This window comes from Zonotrichia albicollis, chromosome 6 (genome assembly GCF_047830755.1).
Source record: "Zonotrichia albicollis isolate bZonAlb1 chromosome 6, bZonAlb1.hap1, whole genome shotgun sequence".
Taxonomy (NCBI): Eukaryota; Metazoa; Chordata; class Aves; order Passeriformes; family Passerellidae; genus Zonotrichia; species Zonotrichia albicollis.
Window position 1 is genome coordinate 32,174,068 of NC_133824.1, and position 14,187 is coordinate 32,188,254.

Sequence of the window (14,187 nt, forward strand, 5' to 3'; positions counted from 1 at the left end):
CTGCTGCAGAACAACCCTGAATCAGGAGGACTCCAGCTTGTGCCTCTGCTTCCTTGACAATTCACATGTGGGGCAGGGACCAAGTTACAGAGAGATGGCAGTAGGAGGGGAAGGAGGTGGCAGCAGGAAGGGTAGGAGGTGGTTATAGTCAAGCAGGAAGTATGAATCAAGTCACAACAAGTTGTAGAAGTGCTTCTTTAAAAAAAAAAACAAGGAATACAAGACAAACTGGCCTTACCCTTCACTCAGGCTCACCACAGCAACCTAAAGAATCCTCCAGAACTCTGTTTCATAGAGGTCCCCAGCAGTATATCACCAAGGGTTAGCATAAATAAAATAATATGGACAAGAAAACACAAGGAAAATCCAAATGCTTGTGACCCTGAATGAACAGGTCTTTCCTTGCAGTGGAACACAGGCCTATTCCCCCTACTTCAGATTTCTGTAGATGTTATTTCTGAACAGGATGGCAAGCTCTGGCTGTTCAGATACAAGTGATTCCACCCACTGTGGATTACTCAGTCAGCTGAGGACCTTATAGCTGTATTGCTTAACTACATAACTTCTGTGGCATTATCAAGCAAAAACCACTTTTGTGTTCAGGATGTAGTAAAGAGCCATATCTAAAACAATTCAGCAAAAGCAACTGAGTCCTGACAATAATATAATCAAGTCAGCAAGAGCCAAGAAGTAACCCAAGTTTAGCTGAAGTCAATGGAAAATTACACATATCACAAACATTCAAGAAGTTTGGCGTTTTTTCTGTGCCACCTGTCATTGCCACTTGGTCTTGGCAAACAACAGATGTCCCCAAAGCCCTATTAGAAAAGTCCTTCCTCAGCCCAGCTGCAAAGACATCAAAGGAGAAAACAGGAAGGTTCCTACCTGCTACTTCCACAATGTGGTGCCTGGCAATATCATAGTAGGGATGATCCCACTGCAGGTGAGTGACAGGCTCAGGGGAGCTTTTGGAGTCGTCTGAACAAAGTACAAGAAACAAGCAATCAGAAAAAGGGATCTGGAGCACATTGGAGAATACAGAAAGATAGAAGCATAAGAAAAAATGGCACTTCTACATGGGACTAATGTATGCAACTATACACCTTGAAAACCCACTTTTGAAATTCTGGTGGACATGGAATTCTGAGCAATGACTTCAGAAGAGTCCTCTCAGTCCTATGAGATCAATATGTGTCCCTCAGAATGCACACTCCCTTGAACAAATGTTCAAATATGTCACAAATATTCACAAAGACAAAACCCAAGGACACAGTCATGGCTTTTTAGGGAAAGGAGGATCTTAACATAGTCCCTTGATGGATGGTCATACTATATATCCTTGAGCTAATTTTCCTGACCTCTCTGTTCATAGTTCACAGCACAGGATTTCAGAGCAACAACTCAGATCTCCAGCCCCACCTCCCAGATGGAAGTTTGAGACCATTCCAGTCCAGAAGGCCAAACTTTCCTGCAAGAGACCATAATGGAGCATACTCAAAGATTTACAGCACATCTATTCTGTCAGCACCAAAATGCAGCCAGGCACAGGACTGAGAAGAGCATATTTACAGCAGCTGGCTCTGCACTTTTTAGTGCTGTTCAATACTGAGGCTGATTCACTTGGGTGTGGTGCAAGTTTAATGCATCTATAAAGCTTTTAAATGGAGCTGGGGCTCTCTGTTTATATAGATAAGACCACAATGCTGCAAGACAAACAACTGCTTTTTGGCCAAAACCCAGATCCCAAACAAGCAGGAAACTTACCTGATTTGGGAAAAGCAGGGACTTCATCTGATGGCCAGTTCTTATCATCTATGGAGGGGGCCAGTTTGAGCTGGCTGAGGGACTGGTTGGCATCATCCAAGCTCAGGTCATCCTGAAGATCCGTGAGCGGGTCTGCAGCCATGGTCCCCAAACACCGCAGTTTATTTCGCTGTGTCTAAACACGGACTGCAGAGACTGTTAGGTGAGACACAGAGATCACAAATCTACCTCCCCACAGAGACACTTCCTCTTCTCACCCATTTCCCCCCAATACTCCCTCATCCTTGCTTATCCAGAGATTGTGTCCCCTCCCCCTTAATACAAGCAGGAACTCCTCCTCCTCGCCAGAGGCACAACGTATCAGATTCTTTCATGCCAATTGCTATCAAAAGCCATCAAGAGCTGTACCAACCCTCTCAAGGAATCTCTGCTTGCCCACAGCTCTGGGCAGAACAGTTTTTCTCTCTTGAAACAGAAGCAGCACCAGGACTCTGCAGAAGGCGACAGGCTGCACCAGCCCCTGCCTGATACACTCCCTGTATGGCTCTGAGCTCCCCCTCCCTCCGAAGCGCTGGCACAAAGCCCAGCTGTTTCCACACTTGGCCCAGTACTGGAAGCTTTCCCAAGAATCACCCCCCTCCTTCTCCCCATAATGGAGAACCAGAGCTCTCAACAACACTGAAGTGCGTGCTTCAGTGTGCTGCGATCTGAACAGAGAAGTGAACAGCTCCTTAAAACAGGAATTTTTTAGGCGGAGCTAGTAAAACAGGGAGAACAATACACATAGAATCCTCATCTCCTTTCAGCATCACCCAGTAAATCCTCTCTCCTACATAATAGCTAGAAGCAAGGAATGAATTCTTTCATTTAAAGCCGTACTGCCTGAATGAGTATTTTTCACCAAGCATGCAATAAGCAGACCAAAGAATTAAGAGGGTCCGAGAAACAGACAGCTCAGTGCGTTTGCTGTTGTTTGCAAATATTTCTCACTCTCATCTGAAGCAGAAGATGCATTAAAGCTGGGACTGAGCTAGCACAGCATACAGGACCTCCTAAGAGTACCAACTCTTAAGGACAATCCTTGGGAAGCTGCTGTTATCCTCTGAATTCAGTCTCCTGGAAGTAAGCAAGGAAACATTAAAAAGGACAACTATGTAGATCTGGACTGCTTACACTGACCACGTGGACAGTAATTCAGTGGTCAGCAGGCAGCAAGCCAAGAGGAAGTGTAAAAAAATCAAGTGACACCTTGCATCAGCAAGAGTCTCTGCAGCACTGTTTCACAGCAATGCTTGTGCTTATTTTGCTTTATAAGGAGAGCAAAGGGTTCAAAGATGATCTGAGGAGGCACAACACCTTAGTGTGAAAAGTATATTCACAGTAAAGCTATTTCCTTTAGCAGAATGGAGAGGGGGACGATGTTTTGCATCTTCCATCCCTGGAGCTTGAATGTGTATATTTATGCAGAGGAAACAATGAAACAGTTACTCAGACTGAGCACAGACGACAAAACCTGTGAGAGACTGAGCTCTGGAAGGTGTCACATCCATGCTCAGGTCTATACTTGCCACCAAGCTTGAGAATGCATTTTGAGAGCACAGGAAATTGGATATCCAGTGGTTTTCTTCTCCCTTTGGACCATTCCAAGCTTATTATTTACTTCCTATCCTCCCTTATCTGCTACTCACCAGTTTACAATCAGTTTTCACCTCTCCAGGGCTCCCAAAGGACTGAAAGCTTTTGCTAATCAAATGCAATGCTTCCCGAAATACAAAAGACATGACATATACAGACAGCAGGTCTTCAAAACAACACATCAGACACACAGGGTCCCACCACTGCAGCCATGCAAAGATCCAAGCAAAATTATTTTCCCTGCCCTCTGCTCAGGGCTGCCAGAGCTGCCTGACCTCCTCTGATATCAACAGGACAAGGAGCAAAAACTCAGGTTCCCCAGCTCTTTGAGCTCATGCTGGAAGCACGCAGCAGTGGAGCCAGGGACCAGGACTCCCCACCCCTCGCAGCTGATCCGATTTCTATGGTAACAGCAGGCACTGACTCCTATGACTCAGCGAGCTTAAAGCATTTCCCACAGGAGCTCAGCAGCCCCAAAAGCCAGTGCTCCATGCTGAGGAAGCTCATGGGTTGCCAGGACAGCCTCTCAGCATTCACAGCTCTCAGGGACTTCCCAGCCCCAGTCGGGACAGAGGAGCCACATTTCACTGCCACCATCCACTGAGATGCCTTTCATGGGAGATTCTTGGGGATGCCCAGGAGCAACCACTTCCCCAAAGATGAGTCCTGAAACACCTGGAGACCAAATCCAAATCCTCCCAGAGAGCAGTGATGGTACTGCCATAGGGCCAGCAAGTCACCAAGTGTCCCTACACTTGTCCCTACACTCACCACTCAGCATCACAGTCAACTTGCAGCACTTGTCCAGAGACAGAAGAGCAGGTTATTAGACAGCACTGGGGGATTTCCCCTGAGGCATAAAATTTATCTTAGTGTGGCACCATGTGGAAGAAGGAAGTTGTTTGTTAGTAGGATCCACACCACAAGAAGAGCCCAGTGCATAGTGCTCTGGCCTCACCCCTTGGAAAAACAGACAAGGCTCTCCAGATACCTTCATGAAGTTTTCACAGCCAGCTCCATTCCTTGGCCGTAGGTTACTGCTCCATGGTGTTAATGGAAGCAGGATCCAGAGCAGAAGACCTCTTAGATTTCAGGTCCTTCTTGTGAACCATACTGTAGTACCCAGAGAGCCCCAGGAGATTTTGCAGATTTTTCTCCAGCCCTTTCCCAACATGCAAAAGGCAAAAGCACAGGATCTCACATCAGATAACCATACAGCAGTTTAAGACATGAAATCTTCTAAATGCTTGGGAACTAGGCTCTGAGAAGGAGAGAACTGGAGTTATCATGTAAAACACAAACTGAGGATCTTCATACAAGGATATACATTTCACTTTCCAATAGTGAAGCTGCATGAGATGCTTCCCTGTGTACTCAAAAATGATCCCTAAGGATCTGTCTTTAAACAGAAAGTCCATATGTATCATGGTGATATAGCTGTTAAAATTAGTAAAGTGTTTGTTAAATCATTTCATGTTTTTTAACAATAAAAGAGCATTTCAACAGATTTAACTCCGTTTAAAAACTGCATCTGTTTTACATAAATGTCATGACAAGATGTAAGTGGTACACTCCATATAGCAAATAATAAGATAAGAAAAATTACATACCTAGATTTTGAAAAGCAAAAGTTGTAGCCAAAGATTTAAAACCTTAAGAATCACACATGGCAGCAGAAGCATTTACTTACTGCCAAGCTTTAAGGACCCAACTGTTACCTTTTTTTCCAAGTATTTAAGTATGTTTTCTGCAACTGCACTACACCTGAACACTTGCTGTGTAATAAAAGTTAACTTTCCTAGATAAGAGAGACATGTGATGGAGAACAGCACACTCCACTAAAGGAGAGAACTCAAACCATACAATATTCACAGAAATTCTGAACTGAAAATTCCTTATATAACATCCAGAATTTACCCAAGGAAGACCATTCACATTATACCCAGGAAATCGTGGTGGTTGCTGTTCATGAAAACTATTTTTTTCTGCAATTTCATTTCACTATTTTTCTATCACTTATTTCTAAGCTACACCTGCTTGGTAGTTTCCTTTTCCTGTTTTTCTTTGAGATGTACTATTAGTTCAGAAGTGAATTACACTTCAAAATATGTCCATGCATATATTACCACACCCTGGAGCTCTACATACAATAAAGAATTACAGAAGCCAAGTGACCTCTTCTTCCATGCAAGATGAACAAGCAATGGTCAGATGCAACACAGTCCTGGTTCCAGGATTATTTTTATGACTCTGTTGCCATCCACACCTCCCAGTTTCAGCCTATTTGCACAGATGTCTCTGTTTCTATACACATCAATCAAGGCCCTGCACTTTGCTACAGTGTTAAAAACAAGCACGTCCAAAGAAAAGGGAGCAGTTACTCAGCAGCAGACCTTCAGGGTACTCACGTGCATGAATGAGGTCCCGAACCGAGACTCACCCACAGAGCCCACCCCTTGTCTTCCCTCATATCAAGACTGATGATACCACCGAGAGCATCACTACCCTGGCACTACCCTGAAAGAATGTAGAGGCCGAGAGCCAGACCTTGTCCTGGCTCACCGTGACCAGTAAACTCAGGACAGACACACTATTGCTCAGGGAAGCCTTTGGTCCTTCATTATTCCAACAACTTTTTAATTGAGCAGCATTCCTTCCCCAGTCACCTCAATCCGGTTATTGAAGGCCACCTCCGTGCCCGCTGGAAATCCACTCTAGCGAGGAGTCAACTTCCCCTTTGTTCTCTGCAGGGTCTGAGGGCAAAAGTGCTGAACTCCCCAAGTGTCCTCTCCGGAGCTGCTGCACAAAGTACAGAAGCTGCTCTCAGTGCCGTGCAGGACCCACCCCGGACTCGTGTGAGAGAGGCAGCGAGGCACACACAGCCCTGCGCGGGCTGAGCCCTCCCCCTCCTCATCATCACCTCCTCCACTATACATCTATACACTATACATACTCTCCCGTTCCCTTCGACTCATCTCCTGAGAGACCCCTGAGGGAACCTCAAGGTTGCTCACGAGACTCACGGACTTACTATTTACACTGTTAAAACAAAGATCCCCAAGTACACGGCAATTGCCTGAAGGCAGGACAAGTACCAGCCCCTGCTGCTGGGCACCGGGATTAATGGCAGCCAGCCCCAGCGCCAGCCCCGCCGCAGCCGCCGAGGTCGGGAGCAGCCAGCAGCAGCCCCGGTGGCGCCGCTCCGGCGGTACCTGCACCGCCTGCCCCGGTCAGCGGTGACGAGGAACCGCGGGCTGCCGGCCCGGCTCTCCCCGCCCAGGTGCCCGCGGCGCTTCACCAGCCGCGCTCTTCCCGCCAGGCGCGCACCGCGGCCGAACCGAGCCGCTCCCTCACACAGGGCGAGCCCGGCAACACCCGGGCGGAGCGCTCGGGGCTCCGGGCCCAGCCCCGGCCCGTTCAGCCCCAGCCTCAGCCTCAGCCCCAGCCGCCGGGTCGCTCCCCCGCCCCAGCAGCACCAGGACAGGCCGCCGCACCCCGCTGCTGCAGGCGGGTTCCAGCCGCGCTCCCCGGGCACCCCACGCCGCCCCGCCGGTGCCGGTACCTGCCGCCGCCACCGCCCGCCCGTCACCGCCGCCCGCCGGAAGCGCGGCCTCGCCGCCGGGGGATCCCGCCCCGCCCCGCCCGCTGCCGGCCGCCGTCCGGGCGCGTCCGCCGCTCCCTCGCAGCGTTCCGCTGGCACGGAGCGCCCGAGGCCGAGGGGGCGGCTGCGGAGGCGCGGGGGGCCCGGGCCACCCCCGCAGGCAGAGCCCCTCGTAGGTGCGTGCCGAGGCCCAGAGTGGGCGGGATGAGCGGCCCGACCTTCCCGAGCGTTGGGGGTGCGCCCCGCAATGTGTGCGCCCTGCAGCCCCTGCGGGCCGGCCGTCCGGACCGTGCATCGCTCTTAGGAGTGCCAGTCCAAAAAAGAGCGTGTCGCCCTGTTTTATGCCAGTCATGACGATACGTCGTAGAAATACTTGTCGTGAAACAATAGGAATGCTGCACAGGTACTGTCTTGTAGTGAGAAATCAGAGATTCGTCCCTCTTACCCTGTTTAAAAAGGAAAAAGATCATAAAAGTAATGGTTCTCATGGCAGAGCCCCAGGATTACTGCATAGCAGAGTATCCATTTCCAGCGTTCATCTTTCTCTTATCCAGCAGCAATCATGTCAACATAACAGCCAGCCATAATTCACCCATCATGCCTTTGTGTTTGTGCAGGGGATCCCGAGGTCTCCAAGGGGGTAGCTGATAAAACCACAGTCCTCAATGACCCTGTGTTAGCAGGCTGTCCACCAAATATTTTCACAGGCTGCAAGAAGCTTCCAAACATGAGCCATGACAAGCCAGCATGCTGGGGACTGAGAATCAGCATGTCGAGCCCATCTCAACCATTAAGACCAGTGGCAGGTGCAAAAAAGAGTTGGATAAGGTTGTAGATCCCAGATCTGCAGCAGAGAAAAGTGGAAACGGGACAGCAGGCAGCAAGTCCTGGAGACCTGGATCTGTTGTCTCCCTCGAGGATTCTGCTGGCGGGACACTTGGGCAGGAACCTCAGAAGGCCAGTCCTACAGAAGGAGAGACTGCAGAGCTTTGTGAGAAGGAGAGCAAAGCTTCCAAAACCTTCAAACTGGCTTTCCCACAGCATGGGGGAAGGGCTTACTGAAGGGCCCCGAGTGGCAGGAGGAGTATATACAGCTGGTGGAGGATTACTCTGGTAGCCCAAGCACCCCCTAAAATTTCTGTCCCAAAAGGAGCACAGGTGGTGCTTCAGGGAGTATGATAAAGCCATCCTGTGGCTCTGCCACCCCAAGAAGCACCACTTTGTCCACCTTGACCACAAAGCCCCTCCTGTGCACAGAGTGTGGCAAGAGCTATAGTTCAGAAGGGAGCTTCAAGACCCACGGGTTGGCCCACAGGGCTGTGTGGCCATTCCCAGTGTAACAAGGTTTGCTGCCCCAGAGGAGAGATGCATGAGCACCAGGCCCTGCACGCTGGCCAGCACCCCTTGTCCTGCCAGCAGTGTGGCAAGGCCTTTGCATGCTGGCTCTCTCTCTGCATGCACAGGGAGATCCATTTGGCTGTTGGGACTGGTCCAGCCGGTCCCAAGGGGTGCCAGTGTGCCATATGTGGGTGTCACCTGGCCAACTCCAGCTCTTTGTGTACCCACATGTGCTTGCATGTGGGGTAGTGCACTTGCACCTGCAGGCAGTGCAGCAAGTCCTACACCCTCGCCACTAAGCTGTGGTGCCATCAGAAATCCCACCTGGCTGGCAAGCCCTGCAAGTGCAAGCTCTGTGGCATGGGCTACGCCCTTCCCCAGAGCGTTGTGCACCATGTGCTCACCCACAAGGTGGTAAAAGGACTTTGAGGAACTTGCCACTATAGTGGCCTCACTTGCTGTGGGCCTACCTCAGGCAGCAAAAAAGAAGCCACAGAGAAAGGGCCAGCAGGGGGGGCTTGTAGCAGGGCTCACCCTGCTCATGGTGGAGGTGCTGAGGCCAGGGAGTGAGGCTGAAGTGCTGATCACAGCCAGCAGTCATTGCATTGCTACTTACCAGTCTAAAGGCAGATCCCAGATCCTGGGGCACATGGGACAAAAGCTATGTGTCCACCAGCAAATGATATAATCAAAATCATCCTCTCCGAGCTTGAGGACAAAAGCATTATGGTGCAGGATGAGGCCTCACTGAGTGATGTGGCCATCATCCAGGAGGGGATGAGCTTCAGGAGACATGGCAGAAGTGGTAGAGGTCAAGACTGATATCTGGCTGTCCCAACATGTCCTGGCTGGTCTTCTGTACTTAAAAAAACAAGGTAAAAAACCAAAATAAAACCTAGCTCTCTCATCTTTCTGCTAGCAACAAGGCCCTATGGTTCAGCACCAGGCAGAATTAGCAGTCTTGGGGTTAACTGCCTGTATAAACTTGAGTCTTTGCAGTAGCTGCTCATTGAAGGTATGAGCCTACACATGCCACATGCTGGGCCTGGCACAGGGAAGGCATTGGCTGTTGATGGGGAAAACTTCCTGAAGAAGACACAGCGTTAATGAGCAGTGCTTCTGTTCTGCCTGTGCTACATTGTCAGTCAGTGACAGTGCACGGTGGGGAAGGCAGGAAAAGTCTCAAAGCAGTGACTTTGAACAGTGCCTTCCTTTCAAGTTTTTTAATTACTTGCTGCTATTCAAGCACTTTCCTGGGCTTTTACTCTTGGAGCTAAGCAACACTTCTGATCATTTGAAGCTCATGCTGGTGCCAGACATTACTGGTAAGCAGCTTTCCAAGTGTTTACAATGTAGCTTGTAATATGAAGAGCATTTTACACAATTAGCAGAAGCAAAGTCCTGCCTTGGAGCTAGGGCTGGATGTTCCTTCTCCACTGTCACCTGGTTTGCTTGCTGTCAGTTTCTTTTGCTTATGGTGACTAGACAATCTATCTGAGTTCATGAAAAGGACAGTTTTGTGTCTCACTGTGCAATTTTCAGTGTCCCTAGCTGAAAGGCTCCTCATCTCTCCACATAAAAGTTGACTAGTTCATCCCTGCTCAGAAGATTGTCCATTTCCTCTCCACGTTCATACTGCATTCAATAATTTTTTCTCTTGTTTCTCTTCACACATTCTTGCTTCTTCTCTTCTCCTTCTCTCCTAGCCCTGCACCAAAACATTAAAAGACAGCACTGCCACAACTACATCCAAATATCCCCTCTGCTCCATCTTCTTCAGTCCCTGTTTGCCAACTGAGGCATGCTGATGTAAATTAGTCCTGTTGCAGGAATGAAGTGCACAGCTATGTGAACTTGAGCTCCTAGGAAGAGTTGACAATACCAGACCTAGCAGGTTCTTTCAGACTTGCCAACTCTGCACTCTCTTTCCACGTTATAGGAACACAACTTTGATTTGCTGAATCCTCAGTTTTAGCTATTCTTGCTCTGTTTTATGCCTCTCAAACATCTGCAATTTCTCTATTTTTTTTTATTTAGTCTTGCTTAGTGGCTTTAAATTCTCTGAGTTTCTTATACCCACTGCACAAGGCACCAGGGAATCATAAGTAGCATAATTCCCTTTTGGGGTGCTATGAATGCAGTTATGGGACACTCCTAAAAGCCGCTCTTTGTGGTTTAAATTTTTTTCGTTAACTTTTATGACATGTTTGCAGACAAGGTGCTGGAGTGAGATCCATGACACTTTGATGGGATGTTAAGATGGAGGATGAATTCAGTTGATAAACCTTTGGGTGTCCTAATTTTTAATTATTTTCTCTATAGGGGCATGTGAGCTAAGTATTCCCTGAGTTGCTTGGAGCACATGCATGTGAGTGGGCTTGTGTTTGAAGGTGCAGTGCTTCCTACTGTTCTCTCTTTGGTGCCTATCCAAACTCAAATATTGACACAGCTGCGGAATGTTCTCACTGGAGCTGGGCTCATGGGCTGTGTTTGAAGCGTGTGCCCTCTGTCACAGCAGAACTGGGAGAGAAGGGGGAGCAGTGGGGGGAAGGGGCAGGGAGAACCCAGACCCCTACTGCCTAAATAGCTGGCCTGCTTCTTTATTCCGAGGTAACAGGAGAGAAGCGAAAGGAACAATTATGAATTAGGAGGTCTTCACAGAAACATTGGTCACCTGACTGTTGATCTGAGCGGGGGAGCATGTCTGTGCCGTGCTGCACGTATCTCTTGGCTGCAAGATAAACTTAGCTGGCTAATTCTGAGGAGAGGAGGCGTTTCAGCTGGAGGTGATTCCCATGGGCCCCTGGTGGTGATGCCACCACCATGTCTTCATCTTAGAAACAACATGTTGTCATGTGAACAACCTTTTTCTTGACAGCAAAATGATGTATAAAGTTGTTTACTCCTAGGAAATTCCTATAAAAGCCCTGAAGACCATGGTACTGGTGAACCTCAACATGAATAGGATCTGTACAGGGTGTTGTGGCCTGACTGGATAGCTGTGCAGTGCTGTTTAGCTTGGTTTTTGCAGCATCTGAAGGAGTGTGGGATTATCTAATGCCATTCCCTTTCTTGTATTATGTCCAGTAAATGGTATTTTAATGGCTACATTGTAGGCTCTGAGTGCCTTTTTTATTGGAATCCATAACAAGCCCTCATGCCAGTGCACTACATTTGGTGCAGTTGTCAGGATGCTGGTGAGAAGGGAAGAAGGATAGCAAGGAAAAGGATGTGTGCCTGCCTGGTGCCATATGCTGGCATGGGGAGCAGTTACACAGCATGCTGCCTTTCAGTGCCAGTGAGGGTTAAGTTTTGGGACAGCAGACACATGGATTACCCAGCTGGCTGGAGATCTGTGCACCCATTACCAGTACAGGCTCAAGCAGCAAGCACACAGCTCTGCTGGGTAATGAAGTCCACCATGCTGGCAGGGCTTCACCAAAGCTTTGGGGTGCTGCTGCAACACTCCTGGGTGACAAGTGCCAAGATCTTTTGGATGATTGGGGTCCCTCCTGCTGGCAGGGTGACACCAGGTGTCAGGCATGCACACAAGTGTTGCATTTAAACCTCACACTACAGTCAGGGCTCAATCCCTGGCCAACTTGTAAACTGGCTTAAACCTGACCAAGATGTTTGAATGAAAAGGAACAGGCTACAAGGGAAGGAGACCCCATCTGGCAGCCCCCTGGCCCTCAGGGACAGGGGAACCCCTGTGTGAAGGGATAAGGGTTTCATCTTTATGATTGTATCTAAGGTGTTGCATTGATTAAACTGTATAACTGCCTTTAGGAAGAGATGGATAAATGCCTCAACTATTGAATGAGCAAACTATCCATCACAGGCCAAGGTCAAAAAAAATGGGCCAAGGCCAAACCCCCTATATTCAGCTCCCTGAAAGTTGAAAAAGTGTTACACAGGAAAAAAAAATTGCCAAAGGCTTTCTTTACTTAAAAAGATGAATCAACACATAGAAGGAAAGAGATCGAAACTCCTAACTGTGTTACAAACCGTCACTCTGGATGATAAAGGTATCTTAGCTCTCTTGTCCTAAGAAAGAAAATAGCATCCATCATCCATGGGTGAGTGAAGGCAGAGAGAAAATGAAATTATAAAACTTTGCTTGCAGGAATGGAAGAGTTAAATGTTGGAGGGGTAGAAGTCACACCCCTGGAGAGGTGATAGCTGATGCATGCTGTGCTGCTGCAGAGGCTAACCACAGGAATGGGAGAAACAGAGAAGGGCCCTAGAAGCACATTAAGGAATGAAAAAGGCCACAATGTGAGGAGTCAGCATCTTTAATTACAAACATTGTTGTGAGACACAAGAAAGGGCTTGAAAGTGTTGCAGGATGTAGTGAAAATCTCCAATTACAAAGCAACAAAATAAATGTAGGAACCAGAGCAGAAGTAACATTTAAGGAAGATGGCATAGGTAGGTATTAGAAGATATTCATACCTGTCTGATAACCAAGCTTAACTGCCTTAACTGCTGAATTGTAGTGTTGCTTAAAGTTAGCCTTATATTCTGCATGATCCCATGGAAGGTGGTAAGACTTTTCCTTTAAAGGAAAGACAGGGAGAGGGTAAAAATCTATGCATAAGTATAACAACCTTGACTTAAGCTGCAGTGTAAATGCTGCCTGGTTATTATTAAGAAGAGACAGAGATGCAGAAATGAAAGTGATTGAGGAAATTGAAAGCTGCTCCTCCTCCAGTTAGGAGTGGAGGTGGCTGTGTGGGACACAGCAGCTGCTCTGACCTCACCACTCTGGTTTGTGCTTTTCCCTGTCCCTGCCTCTGCTCTCTGCCTAAATGCTGCTTCCCCTGCTAAGTAACATGGATATTTCTAGGGTTGTGTCTAATCCCATTCACACAGTCTCCACCCAGGTCATTTCCACCCAGGGAATGCCAGCCATTCCTAAAGGTGTCTCTCCAAAATCCGTAGTGAGGAGTAGAGATGTGTGTGGATGAGAACAGGAGATACTCTTATTATGTGAGGAAGGAAGCCTCTGCAACTGCTCTTTGTACCAGTGTCCAGAGTCATTCCTCAGCCACCCTAATGCTAATATTTGCACTCTTCTATGGAGATAAACATTACAGATGTATCAGTTGCACAGAGGCACAGCGCAAAATATGCTCCCTGCTGGCAGGAGGCACTTTTGTTCCATGTGGCATTTCCTGAGACTACCCCCATGCTGCCCTGTTTTTCCACTCTTGCCAATAGTCAGCTTGCTGTAGCAACCATTAGAGCCTTCTCAGCTCTGGCAGACCACTTCTTGACTTAATAGCTGATGTCATGACATCCAGACCATTCCTCTCTCCCTGTTCCTGGAAGCTCTTGTTTTCCTGGCTGGTTTTGGGTGTGCTAGCTCCCTGCTTGTCAGAGTTTCTGTTTCCTTTTGGATGGACTTTAGCACGTTCCACTATGGGGGGAAGAAAAGGGAGAAACCCAGCCTTCATGCTGCTTCATCCTCCTCCACTCAGCTGGGAATTATAAGGTATTGGGAAGAATGCACTGCCAATGGCACTGCTAACTAACCTAACTGGAAGGAAAATTTAAATTCCAATTGGGCTGTCAAAGGCATCCTTTCTGCTCATTGCCATGGGCAAGGGAGAAGGAGGAACACTGAAACTGTGTGTTGTGGTGCCAAAATAGCTGAGGCTGAGCTTGCTGATAACTGTGGGAAGGAAAGACAACTGAGCACTAGGGAGAATCAGGGGGGCTTGCAGATAAAAAGAGAAGGACTGGGAATGGCTAAGGAGGTCTCAAAGTCTTCCTGCGTTTGAGTACAGCCTTTGAGAAGAGTCAGGCAGGGACCTGAAGCAGCATGGTGGGGAGGCAGTGATGGT

At 48.3% G+C, this 14,187-nt stretch overlaps 2 protein-coding genes across 11 annotated transcripts in view; one reads left to right on the top strand and one right to left on the bottom strand.

The window, feature by feature from the left end:
• The window catches only part of ARHGAP1 (Rho GTPase activating protein 1), a 29,750-nt gene extending 22,639 nt beyond the window's left edge, over positions 1-7,111 (bottom strand). Inside the window, exons 1-5 of one of the 10 annotated variants that reach the window (XM_005480059.4) lie at positions 6,962-7,111; positions 6,066-6,198; positions 4,391-4,561; positions 1,765-1,950; positions 886-978 (exon numbers count right to left, since the gene is read on the bottom strand). In XM_005480059.4, coding sequence (XP_005480116.1) covers positions 886-978; positions 1,765-1,906 — 235 coding nt within the window. In that variant the 5' untranslated portion in view covers positions 1,907-1,950; positions 4,391-4,561; positions 6,066-6,198; positions 6,962-7,111. The other 9 variants (XM_014265487.3, XM_074543067.1, XM_074543063.1 and 6 more) reach the window with 9 other exon arrangements.
• Positions 7,112-7,350: 239 nt separating this feature from the next.
• Positions 7,351-9,431, top strand: ZNF408 (zinc finger protein 408). The gene is given in 13 exon segments (XM_074542181.1): positions 7,351-7,474; positions 7,618-7,671; positions 7,674-7,855; positions 7,857-7,914; positions 7,917-8,054; positions 8,057-8,128; positions 8,131-8,237; positions 8,239-8,330; positions 8,332-8,556; positions 8,605-8,755; positions 8,757-8,967; positions 8,970-9,124; positions 9,126-9,431. Coding segments are annotated over 13 exon segments (1,674 nt in total). The 3' UTR covers positions 9,231-9,431.
• The last annotated feature ends 4,756 nt before the right edge of the window (positions 9,432-14,187 follow it).